General features: G+C 38.1%; 1 protein-coding gene across 16 annotated transcripts in view; it reads right to left on the minus strand.

The window, feature by feature from the left end:
* AKAP9 (A-kinase anchoring protein 9) overlaps window positions 1-13339 on the minus strand; it is a 168288-nt gene that overhangs the window by 59690 nt on the left and 95259 nt on the right. For all 16 annotated transcript variants that reach the window (XM_086397964.1, XM_086397963.1, XM_086397968.1 and 13 more), the window contains one exon: window positions 6644-6852. In XM_086397964.1, coding sequence (XP_086254090.1) covers window positions 6644-6852 — 209 coding nt within the window. The remainder of the gene's footprint in view (window positions 1-6643; window positions 6853-13339) is intronic.

Consider the following 13339-nt stretch of genomic DNA (forward strand, 5'->3'; position numbering starts at 1 on the left):
CCAGGACTGGGGCAGGGAAAAGACAAGATGGGCCTGGAGACTGTGATAGTGCAAATGTTCAAAGGAGGAAGCACTATGGAACTGCCCACGAGCCAACCTGAAGGACTTCTTCACGTCAAAGCTAGAACAGAACTATTACAGAATTTGATTACAGATAACCCATTGAAAAAATTAATAGCTATGAGTCCACACGAGGCCTGATTAGTTAAAATAAATGTGAGTGAAGAAATAGCTCTTACAGAAAAATTCCAATCAATAGATGATGAATGATGATAGAAAATCACCACTAGAATATCAGAGGAACAACGGTACAGGCAAGATCTACCAATGGATGGTAAGACTAGTGGGTGGAAGTTTAGAGTTAAAGAGAAATAGGATATCTGCATGGTATCAAAGTACCTCCCCGCAAATATTTATTAATTACAAGAGGAAAATAATAACAGAATGAAGAAACCCAGCAGATACCACAAGTAATTGAGATTAACACCACTAGTCGTAAGACATATGCCTTTAAATTTGATACACAGAGAAAGGCACATTCCTCCTGTGGTATTCTTGTTAAATGCATAAGCTTCATGTAATCATGAGAAAATATCAGACAAAATCAAATCAAGGGACATTCTACTAACTGGCTAGTTCTTCTCAAATGTCAAGGTCATGCAAGGCAAAGCAAGATTTAGGAACAGTCAGTCTGGAGAAGAAGAAGACATGACAATCAATGCATGGTGGGATTCTGGAATAGATCCTAGAACAGGAAAGGACACTAGCAGGAAAACTGGTAAAATCCAAACAGCTTATAGTTTATAGTGATGCACCACTTTCCATTTCTAAGTTTTGATCATTACAGTATGGTTACACAAGATGTTAACATTAGGGAAAATTGAGTGAAAAGCACATGGGAACACTTGGTACTTTTTCTTTTCTGTAAGTCTCAAATTATTTCAAGGGCTTCCCTGATGGGTCAGTGGTTAAAGAGTCTGCCTGCCAATGCAGGAGACACGGGTTCAATCCCTGATCAGGGAAGGTCTCACACGATGCAGAGCAACTAAGCCACAACCACTGAGCCACAGTGAGAAGCCTGTGCACGGCAAAGAGAGTAGCTCCTATCGCCACAACTAGAGAAAAGTCTTCACAGCAACAACGACCCAGCATAGCCAAGAATAAACAAAAAAATTTTTTTAATTGACAAAGGAGGCAAGAATATACAATGGATTAAAGACAATCTCTTTAACAAGTGGTGCTGGGAAATCTGGTCAACCACTTGTAAAAGAATGAAACTAGAACACTTTCTAACACCATACACAAAAATAAACTCAAAATGGATTAAAGATCTCAACGTAAGACCAGAAACTATAAAACTCCTAGAGGAGAACATAGGCAAAACACTCTCTGACATACATCACAGCAGGATCCTCTATGACCCACCTCCCAGAATATTGGAAATAAAAGCAAAAATAAACAAATGGGACCTAATTAAACTTAAAAGCTTCTGCACATCAAAGGAAACTATTAGCAAGGTGAAAAGACAGGCTTCAGAATGGGAGAAAATAATAGCAAATGAAGCAACTGACAAACAACTAATCTCAAAAATATACAAGCAACTCCTACAGCTCAACTCCAGAAAAATAAATGACCCAATCAAAAAATGGGCCAAAGATCTAAATAGACATTTCTCCAAAGAAGACATACAGATGGCTAACAAACACATGAAAAGATGCTCAACATCACTCATTATCAGAGAAATGCAAATCAAAACCACTATGAGGTACCATTTCACACCAGTCAGAATGGCTGCGATCCAAAAGTCTACAAATAATGAATGATGGAGAGGGTGTGGAGAAAAGGGAACCCTCTTACACTGTTGGTGGGAATGCAAACTAGTACAGCCACTATGGAGAACAGTGTGGAGATTCCTTAAAAAACTGCAAATAGAACTGCCTTATGACCCAGCAATCCCACTGCTGGGCATACACACTGAGGAAACCAGAAGGGAAAGAGACACGTGTACCCCAATGTTCATCGCAGCACTGTTTATAATAGCCAGGACATGGAAGCAACCTAGATGTCCATCAGCAGATGAATGGATAAGAAAGCTGTGGTACATATACACAATGGAGTATTACTCAGCCATTAAAAAGAATACATTTGAATCAGTTCTAATGAGGTGGATGAAACTGGAGCCTATTATACAGAGTGAAGTAAGCCAGAAGGAAAAACACCAATACAGTATACTAACGCATATATATGGAATTTAGAAAGATGGTAACGATAACCCTGTATACGAGACAGCAAAAGAGACACTGACATATAGAACAGTCTTATGGACTTTGTGGGAGAGGGAGAGGGTGGGAAGATTTGGGAGAATGGCATTGAAACATGTAAAATATCATGTATGAAACGAGATGCCAGTCCAGGTTCAATGCACGATACTGGATGCTTGGGGCTAGTGCACTGGGACGACCCAGAGGGATGGTATGGGGAAGGAGGAGGGAGGAGGGTTCAGGATGGGGAACACATGTATACCTGTGGTGGATTCATTTTGATATTTGGCAAAACTAATACAATTATGTAAAGTTTAAAAATAAAATTAAATTAAAATAAATAAATAAATAAATAAAATTACTTAAAAATAATAAGTTAAAAAATTGTACCCAAAGACTCCACATCTCATTATGAATTAAATTCCAGGTTCCATGTGGTCCAGTCCCCAGGTATCACTCTGACCTTGGCTCCCACACTTCTCCCATTCTTCTTGTTTGAGCTGCATGGCTTCTGTCAACCATAAAGAGAACCAGCACTGGACCACTTCAGGGCCTATACTCACTACTCCTTTGCCTGAAACATTCTTTCCCAACTTACCTACCGGCTGTCTCTGCTTGACTATCACATTACCAGAGAGGTCATCCTTAACTTTCCTCTGTAAAATGTGCTCTCCCCCATCACGCTCTATCTCCCCTATTTTAGTTTTCTTCACAGCAGGTATCACCATCTGGCATACAATGTTTATTTATCATCAGGCTCCAGCAGTATATCGTTAGCTCTATGAGACTAGAGACTTTGTACATTTTGTTCAATGCTGTACCTCCAGTATCTGGAAGAGCAACTGTTACATACGAGGTGCTCAATAATGATGAATGAGTGACTCTTCTCAAAGCATCAAGCCCTCCAGTAAGCTTTACTTGTTCTCACCTCACCCTAAACTTTCAGATGCTGCTCTCTTTTTTCTAGTCTCAGGGTACCCTATGCAGAGCTATTTTCCTGAAAGTCTCTTTCACTGCAAAAAGGCATCATAGCAGTTTCAGCTCTGTTTTAGATTTTTATGACAAGTTAAAAAAAAAACAAGATAAAAGGGAAATATTCCATTATGAAGAAGAATCAAATAATGCCTCATTAAAAGAAAAATGGAATACTAGTGATTTCACAAAGAGAACTATCCATTATTTTGGAGTTAAAATAATTGGTAAAAATATTCATCATGTTCAAAATAATTTTAGGTATTAATGAGAATATCATGAAGTCAATGTCTTTAAACATCTCTCATGGAAAAGCAGTAACTAAACTAAATTTAAAGAAAAATTTTCAAAGTTTCCATTCCCACTGCCTTAAAAATGTAATTCATCTAAGAAATATCTGATTTTTATATCAAATGTCAACAGCTACTTCAATTTTTTTATATAACAGGTTATTAGTAGAACACTTCAGAATTCTGCGAGAATAATGCGGATATGATAATAACAATTCCTAGGTCAGTGGTTCTCAAACTTTAGTCTGTATTGGTGTCACCTAAAGGACCTGTGAAAACACAGGTTTTGGGGGCTCCATTACTCAGTAAGGCTCGGGCAGGGCCTGAGAATTTATACTTCGAACAAGTCTATAGTGATGCTTGTGTTGCTACTTTGGAGACTGCACACTGAGAACTGCTTACTGATCTAGGCAAAATTTCTGTGCTCTATTCAGTGATTCTGTAACTAAAAAGATACAAAAAAATCTACATGACATATCGCTGTTTTAGTACTTAACAAATTGAGAATAACCAGGATCTTAATGCACCTCAAAGGGCTCGCCCTGGTCACATAAAGTTTATTTGATAAGTTGTAATCTTAGCCTGGGAAACAGTGCTTCAGGTGGATCTCCGTTGACAGTGTTAATGGATTATGGGAACATTTCTCTTCAGTAGCCTGAAAGAACAAGTCCAACCACTCATCACTTCTGATTTATTTACCCAGGTTTATTTACCCACGGAGCTTGTCAAATGCCAAATATATTGCATTAACTAGACTATCCATAAATTACAATGGGTATCAGGTAGTAGCAAAAGTATTAACAGAGCTCAAGACTGTGGTCAAAGAATTAAAAGTATTAACAGCTGTTTTCATGTTTTATCTTTTCATAAAAGATAATCAGAGAAATTAAATACCAATGTGGCTGAAATAAACAAGAAAAAAAAAAAAAGAAGGATGATGTGGAAATTCAGTACAGAATTATCTCTACTACACAACTTCACAGAATAAAATAAATAATTATGATGCATACGCATTCAAGCATTAGAAGTGTTGAAAAACAACAGCTGAAAATGCTCAAAGTGGCGCGGCTGATTCAGTGGAGGAGCACGTTGTTCAGGTGGCTTACACATAAGCTCTCTAAAAGACAGCCAAATCCAGCACTTACGCTAATTTTGTTAAAGACTTCAAAAGATATCAAAACATGGTAGAAAATATGTATTTCTAAATTGTAGCTGCATTCATAATTTCAATGCTTGGTCTTGAGTTGGCTACACCTGAGGCTGATGAAAAATGCAACAAACATAATTCTTTGATAGAAAAGTATAGTTTAATGTCTTGGCAGGTTAGTAACACAGTGAGGCTGGTTTTAATTGATGCCATTTCCTTAACGGCAACTCAGGATGTTGAGAATGAAAAGTAACTCATTGTGATTATCTTGAAGATGGGACCCCTATCATTCTTTGTGTAAATAGTCATCCTTTCTGTTTGTAAATATACAAAGATTTGAGTTTTCAGGAATACCACACGTTTTTTAGTTCTTTGTGGATGCTCAGGAAAATTTATGTTACTGAAATAAAGGTTTTTCAATCCTTATGTAAAGTGAGCTTCAGAAAAACAAGAAATTACCCAAACATAACAATTTCTTCTATACTATGTTTATATCTTCAGAATTTATGTATGAAAACATTTCTGAGACCTACTTAATTGCACATGAGTACTTTAGTTGGCTCAGACAATCAAGGTACAATCCAGAAGTTTATCAGTAGATACGTGATGATATATTCCACTGGCCAATCAGTAAATTCTCACTGCAATGTGTGGTAATGTTAGGATTCTTCTGCTCTCAAAGATAGAGCCCACACTCTGTCACAGAAGAAAATTTAGACTGTGTTCCAACAAAGAAGAATGAATCTGAGAAAACTCTAATAGCTGAAAACTATTAGGAGGTTAAATATTTTATTGGAAATATATATTGCTTTGATAATGCCTTCTTAGTTTAATGCCAGTAGCAAATTACCAAGAGGGAAAAAAAAAAGAATAATGGATTGATAATGATGTTAACCAAACAGTAGGTGGTTAACAAATTATTTCAACGGTCACCAAATAAGAGATGACTCAAAAATGGTGTATAATCACTGACTTAACATAAAAAGAAATGAATCTTTGATACATCTAATAGTCAATGCTGCTGCAGAAACAGAATGATTTCTTGAAGAAAAAAAGTGGCACCAATGGAGCCCAAACATCAGCAGAAACAAGAGATCAAACATATTCTTTCAACTTCTCACCTTTTGTTTTAAATGCACATGGATTCAGAACACGCTGAATAAAGGTATCAGTGAAAAAAATGTTAATAATACCGGCCCTGCAGCTGATGACAATGAGGCACTCACCTGACTGACAAGAGAACTATGATTCTACAGGTAAATTAAATATTTAAAAAATAAGTGAAATCTCTTCATTTTAAAACAGCACATAATTTTAAAAATTCTGCATAGAGTACTTAAGAGACACTTATACAGGGTATAAACATTTTATAGACAGAAGAAACTGCAAGTTAAGGTATAAATACAATGGTATACATTCTTAAAAGTTCTATGAAAATAATACTTTAAGGTAGAAACTGCCCCTCATTCTAATTACCTACAAAGGTAGTAAAGTGAGGTATTCTAATCATATTTGTGAAAAGAATGCAAAAATCATGAAGGGGTTGTGGGCCTGATTTGTTGTATTTAACAGTACTGTTATGATATGTGTGAGCAGATGGTTTATTTTAGAGATTCCTTATACTATTCCTTCAAATAAATATATATATTATAATGGAATATTTCATACAATGGTAAAGTTAAAACCTCTTTTGATGTCAAAAAGGTATGTGTAGTAAGAGTCTAGAAAAATCTGAAAATTAAAACATTGAATTTTAGAATTTAAGATTCCATCAGTATATTATATTAACCCTTACCATTTGAAAACAAGACTAGTGATACCAGTATTGGTTGTCACAAAAACTACAAATTATTAAAGGGGAACCAAACTAGATTCCTATGAGACAGAGGAGAGGAAACATTTAGCCGTAGTTCATGAGCTTAAAAGAAAACCTACTTCCAACTCGGTGTATATTAGCAATACGAGGAGGTTACCTGACTACTAGTTTCACTTATGGCTTCCAGGAGCTTTTCAACTGCTGCTTGTAGTCGAGAGCTGATATTCAGCATCAGTTCTTCGTTTTCAGGGTCTATTTCAGGCCCAGTGAAGCCACTCCTCGCGAGCCGCTGTGACAGCTCTGTCCCTTCCTCAGCTGCTTTGGACCACATGCTACTGTCACTTCCAGAATAAGGTATAGATTCATCTGTAATGAGAATTATTTTGAAGGTATAAATAAAGTACAAGGAATCATTTTAGTAAAAAAACAAAAGTATAAAATAAAATCAAATTAAAACTTGAAATCACTGGAATGAAAGTGTTATTAAGATAACACTGTAACAAAACAAAATAGGCAAATTCAGAACGCAGTATTATTTGATGACCTACCAGGTATAAGAATGGGAAGAATAATGCTATGCTAATAGGGCTTTGCATAAGTTAATACTTGAGAGTTAGTAGTTTTCCTTTGATAAAAAGTTTTAAAATATCTTTCAACAGATATTTACTAAATGCCCACCGTGCAGGGTTTACTAAGTAATGGAGATGTATAGGTGGCAAGATGTGGCTCCTACCCTCAAGGACATTACACACAAGGGCAATGAGAGAACAAATATTCACACAACAACATAAAAAGAAAACACGGTACAATGGGATATTCCAAGTGTATGGAAAGATGGAAGTCTTGATTCTGTATGGAGAAAACACTCTGATTTCTGAGCACTATCCTGGGCAGCACCGCCTGCTTGGCTAGACAGTAAAAGGGACTAAGACCTTTCTGTAACTGGTTACTCCCAGGTGGCTCGGTGGGTAAAGAATCTGCCTGCAATGCAGGAGACACAGGAGACATGGATTCATGAAGACCCCCTGGAGGAGGGCAAGGCAACCCCCTCCAGTATTCACACCTGGAGCATCCCATGGGCAGAGGAAGCTGGAGGGCTATGGGTCCATAGCATTGCAAAGATTCGGACACGACTGAAGCAACTGTGCATGCAGAACGCATACCAGGAAGAGGTTAGACTAATAAACAGTTCTAATTTAAACTGTGGCCTTATGTTTCCACGCTAGTCTTTTTTCTTATGTAAAGAAAACTGAGTTTACATGGGCAGAGATAAAGCTTTGGAAGTGCTTTCTCTAAACTGAAATAAAAGCATAGGTTATTTATCGCTTCCATGGAATACTGTACTCATCTGTGGCAGCTTGCTATAATAGAACAATGAAATTTCCTGAAGAGGAACTATCTATTCTTTTATTAACGTGTACCACATATTTATCAGTAACTGTGCAAAGTTAACAAATTAAAAGCAGAAGAAATTTAAATTTTCAAGGTACTTGGAATAAATATTCAGTTTGATACAATCACCCAGGAGAATAAAAGCTATTCTTTAAAATGTTTTGCTACAATAGCTGGTGCCATATGGAAGTCTCTCAATCTCAAGCAGTAAAAATATCAGATGCAATTTCAGATACAAGATCTGAAATCAGCACAATTCAACATTCTCAAAGTACCTTCTCTGTATAAGTCACTGGCTGAAGAATCCACAACTGTATACCAGAAAATGACTTAAAATGTTTGCTATTATATAGTGGTGGTGGTTTAGTCACTAAGTTGTGTCTGACTCTTGCTATTACATGTGCTGTGTGCTTAGTTGCTCAGCAAAAGTTGACAAATTTACTTTTAACTTCATGGCTGCGGTCACCATCTGCAGTGATTTTGGAGCCCAAGAAAATAAAGTCTGTCACTGTTTCCCCATCACTGTTTCCCCATCAGATGCCATGATCTTCATCTCTTGAATGTTGAGTTTTAAGCCACCTTTTTCACTCTCCTCTTTCACTTTCATCAAGAAGCTCTTTAGATACTTTTCGGTTTCTGCCATAAGGGTGGTGTCTCTGCATATCTGAGGTTACTGGTATTTTTCCCAGCAATCTTGATTCCAGCTTGTGCTTCATCCAGCCCAGCATTTTACATGATGTACTCTGCATATAAGTTAAATAAGCATGGTGACAATACACAGCCTTTACGAACTCCTTTCCCAATTTGCAACCAGTCCATTGTTCCATGTCTGGTTCTACCTGTTGCTTCTTGACCTGCATACAGATTTCTCAAGAGGCAGGTCAGGTGGTCTGGTATTCCCATCTCTTGGAAGAATTTTCCACAGTTTGTTGTGATCCACAGTCAAACGCTTTGGTGTAGTCAATAAAGCAGAAGTAGATGTTTTTCTGGAACTCTCTTGCTTTTCCTATGATCCAACGGATGTTGGCAATTGGATCTCTGGTTCCTCTGCTTTTTCTAAATCGAGCTTGAACCAGTTCTTGGTTGATGTACTGTTGAAGCCTCACTTGGAGAATTTTGAGCATTACATTGCTGGCATGTGAGATGAGTGCAATTGTGTGGTAGTTTGAGCATTCTTTGGCATTGCCTTTCTTTGGAATTGGAGTGAAAACTGACCTTTTCTAGTCCTGTGGCCACTGCTGGGTTTTCCAAATTTGCTGGCACACTGAGTGCAACACTTCAAGAGCATTTGAAGTAGGAAGTCAAGAGATACCTGGAGGAACAGGCAAGTTTGGCCTTGTAGTACAAAATGAAGTAGGGCAAAGGCTAACAGAGTTTTGCCAAGAGAGCACACTGGTTATGGCAAATACCCTCTTCCAACAACACAAGAGAAGACTCTACACATGGACATCACCAGATGGTCAATAATGAAATATTGATAATAGTCTTTGCAGCCGAATGGAGAAGCTCTACACAGTCAGCAAAAACAAGACCGGGAGCTGACTGTGGCTCAGATCATGAACTCCATATTGCAAAATTCGTACTTAAATTGAAGAAAGTAGGGAAAACCACTAGACCATTCAGGTATGACCTACATCAAATCCCTTATGACTATACAGTGGAAGAGACAAATAGATTCAAGGGATTAGATCTGATAGAGTGCCTGAAGAACTATGGACAGAGATTCATGACACTGCAAAGGAGGTGGTGATCAAATAAAAACTGAATGTATTGATAATAGGGACTAACAGTTTATAAATATTCATGAGTTCAAAATTACCTTAGATTTCAAAATGAGTTCAGATATTGTACAATGTATACTACAAAGTCACTAGATAAAGTTAATGTAGCCTAAAAAATGAATGATATTTTTGATGAAGCAAGAAATATTAATAGTTTACAATTGGTTACATATATTGGAAAAATACATATATCACATATTTAGCTGAGGAAGTAAATGCATTCTAGTGACATTTTCTTTTAATGGATACAGAGAATTTAGCAAATCTGAGGTAAGATCATGGTCTGATATGATGATAAGGCTTTGTGGAGTCAAAGAACGTGGAGAAGCAAGAATGAGGTAGGACAGAGAGCTGAGAAAGGGTAGCTAAAAGTAGGCTGGATCCAAGTTGGGAATGGCCTTATGTTTTAAGAAACTGGGGGCTTTGTTATTCATAATGGAAAAGTATATAATTTTTTGAATAAGAGTATCAATTCTATGAACCAGGAAGCAAGCTGTATCAATGCAGAAGGAGGGGTTAGAAAAGAAGAGTCTGGTTAGAGAGCTATTTCAATTGTCCAGATGAGAAATGATAAAGATGGACCAGGGCTGGTTACAGGCTGGAAAAAATGGAATGTGTAAGACAACGAAGAAAGAAAAGCAGTAAAAGAAGACTGAGTTTTTCCAGCTTAGATGACTTTCAGATGACAGAAGAGTCTTTAGCAGAAATACTAAAAAGCATGAAAATATTAAATAATAAAAAGCATGAAAAAAGGATTAGTCTGAACTGTTAATGGGCTACATGGAGGAGAGACAATAGACAATAACGTTTGGAAATTTGGGAGTCATTTGTAGAAAGGTGCCATAATCTTAGTTTTCTGAATGTTTAGCTTTAAGCCAACTTCTCACTCTCCTCTTTCACTTTCATCAAGAGGCTCTTTAGTTCTTCACTTTCTGCCATGAGGGTGGTGTCATCTGCATATCTAAGGTTATTGGTATTTCTCCCGGCAATCTTGATTCCAGCTTGTGCTTCCTCCAGCCCAGTGTTTCTCATGATGTACTCTGCATATAAGTTAAATAAGCAGGGTGACAATATGCAGCCTTGACGTACTCCTTTTCCTATTTGGAACCAGTCTGTTGTTCCATGTCCAGTTCTAACTATTGCTTACTGACCTGCATACAGGTTTCTCAAGAGGCAGGTCAGGTGGTCTGGTATTCCCATCTCTTTCAGCATTTTCCACAGTTTATTGCGATCCACACAGGCAAAGGCTTTGGCATAGTCAATAAAGCAGAAATAGATGTTTTTTCTGGAACTCTCTTGCTTTTTCCATGATCCAGCGGATGTTGGCAATTTGATCTCTGGTTCCTCTGCCTTTTCTAAAACAACCTTGAACAATCTGGAAGTTCACGGTTCATGTATTGCTGAAGCCTGGCTTGGAGAATTTTGAGCATTACTTTACTAGCGTGTGAGATGAGTGCAATTGTGCGGTAGTTTGAGCATTCTTTGGCATTGCCTTACTTGGGGACTAGAATGAAAACTGACCTTTTCCAGTCCTGTGGCCATTGCTGAGTTTTCCAAATTTGCTGGCATATTGAGTGCAGCACTTTCACAGCATCATCTTTCAGAATTTGAAAGAGCTCAACTGGAATTCCATCACCTCCACTAGCTTTGTTCATAGTGATGCTTCATAAGGCCCACTTGACTTCACTTTCCAAGATGTCTGACTCTAGGTGAGTGATCACACCATCGTGATTATCTGGGTCGTGAAGATCTTTTTCGTATAGTTTTTCTGTGTATTCTTGCCACCTCTTCTTATTATCTTCTGCTTCTGTTAGGTCCCTACCATTTCTGTCCTTTATTGAGCCCATCTTTGCATGAAATGTTCCCTTGGTATCTCTAATTTTCTTGAAGAGATCTCTAGTCTTCCCCATTCTATTGTTTTCCTCTGTTTCCTTTCATTGATCGCTGAGGAAGGCTTTCTTATGTCTCCTTGCTATTCTTTGGAACTCTGTATTCAAATGGGTATACCTTTTCTTTTCTCCTTTGCTTTTCACTTCTCTTCTTTTCACAGCTATTTGTAAGGCCTCCTCAGACAGCCATTTTGCCTTTTTGTATTTCTTTTTCTTGGGGATGGTCTTGATTCCTGTCTCCTGTACAATGTCACAAACCTCCATCCATAGTTCATCAAGCACTCTGTCTATCAAATCTAGTCCCTTAAATCTATTTCTCACTTCTACTGTATAATCATAAGGGATTTGACTTAGGTCATACCTGAATGGTCTAGTGGTTTTCCCTATTTTCTTCAATTTCAGTCTGAATTTGACAGTAAGGAGTTCCTGATCTGAGCCACAGTCAGCTCCCGGTCTTGTTTTTGCTGACTGTATAGAGCTTCTCCATCTTTGGCTGCAAAGAACATAATCTGATTTCGGTGTTGACCATCTGGTGATGTCCATGTGTACGGTCTTCTCTTGTGTTGTTGGAAGAGGGTGGTTGCTATGACCAGTGCGTTCTCTTGGCAGTACTCTATTAACCTTTGCCCTGCCTCATTCTGTACTCCAATGCCAAATGTGCCTGTTACTCCAGGTGTTTCTCGACTTTCTGCTTTTGCATCACTTCATGGCAAATAGATGGGGAAATAGTGGACACAGTGGCTGACTTTATTTTTCTGGGCTCAAAAATCACCACTGATGATGATTGCAGCCATGAAATTAAGACTCTTGCTCCTTGGAAGGGAAGTTATGACCAACATGATTAGCATATTCAAAAGCAGAGACATTACTTTGCCAACAAAGGTCCGTCTAGTCAAGGCTATGGTTTTTCCAGTGGTCATGTATGGATGTGAGAGTTGGACTATAAAGAAAGCTGAGCACTGAAGAATTGATGCTTTTAAACTGTGGTGTTGGAGAAGACTCTTGAGAATCCCTTGGACTGCAAGGAGATCCAACCAGTCCATCCTAAAGGAGATCAGTCCTGGGTGTTCATTGGAAGGACTGATGTTGAAGCTGAAACTCCAATACTTTGGCCACTTGATGCGAAGAGCTGACTCATTTGAAAAGACCCTGATGTTGGGAAAGATTGAGGGCAGGAGGAGAAGGGGACGACAGAGGATGAGATGGTTGGATGGCATCACCGACCTGATGGACATGGGTTTGGGTGGACTCCGGGAGTTGGTGATGGACAGGGAGGCCTGGCATGCTGTGGTTCACGGGGTCGCAAAGAGCCAGACATGACTGAGTGACTGAACTGAACTGTAGAAAGGTGAGAGGTGAACCTTGGAAGAAGATACATTTAATCAGGTGCAATATGTAGTGAGAGAAGGACAAATAGTTGGCATCTCTGTATAGAATAAGCCAACAAAAAAATCTCTGTAAAAAAAATTCAGAGAAAGACAGGAGCAAGATGTTCCAGGAGACAAGGAGACAACATTTTAAAAAGAGAATTCAATAATCCTGTCTGTCTAAAAAGTCAAACAGGACAAGAACTGAGATGCTACTGGATCTGTCAATTGGAAGGTCACTGCTGTCCACAGGGAAAGCAGCTTTGATACTATACAAACAGAAACCCAAGCTGTTAGAAGCAAGAGTTGGTTTGATCTCTCATAGTGTTTGTTGTGCTTTATCTTCAGGAGAGTGCAAGGTTGAGAAAAATCATTTTTTCTGTAATATTATGAAGATACCAGCAAGTTTTATGGTCTAAAGAAG

The sequence above is a fragment of the Bos grunniens genome, chromosome 4 (genome assembly GCF_055505025.1).
Source record: "Bos grunniens cultivar Pamir isolate PY7600 chromosome 4, Bosgru_T2T1.0, whole genome shotgun sequence".
NCBI lineage: Eukaryota > Metazoa > Chordata > Mammalia > Artiodactyla > Bovidae > Bos > Bos grunniens.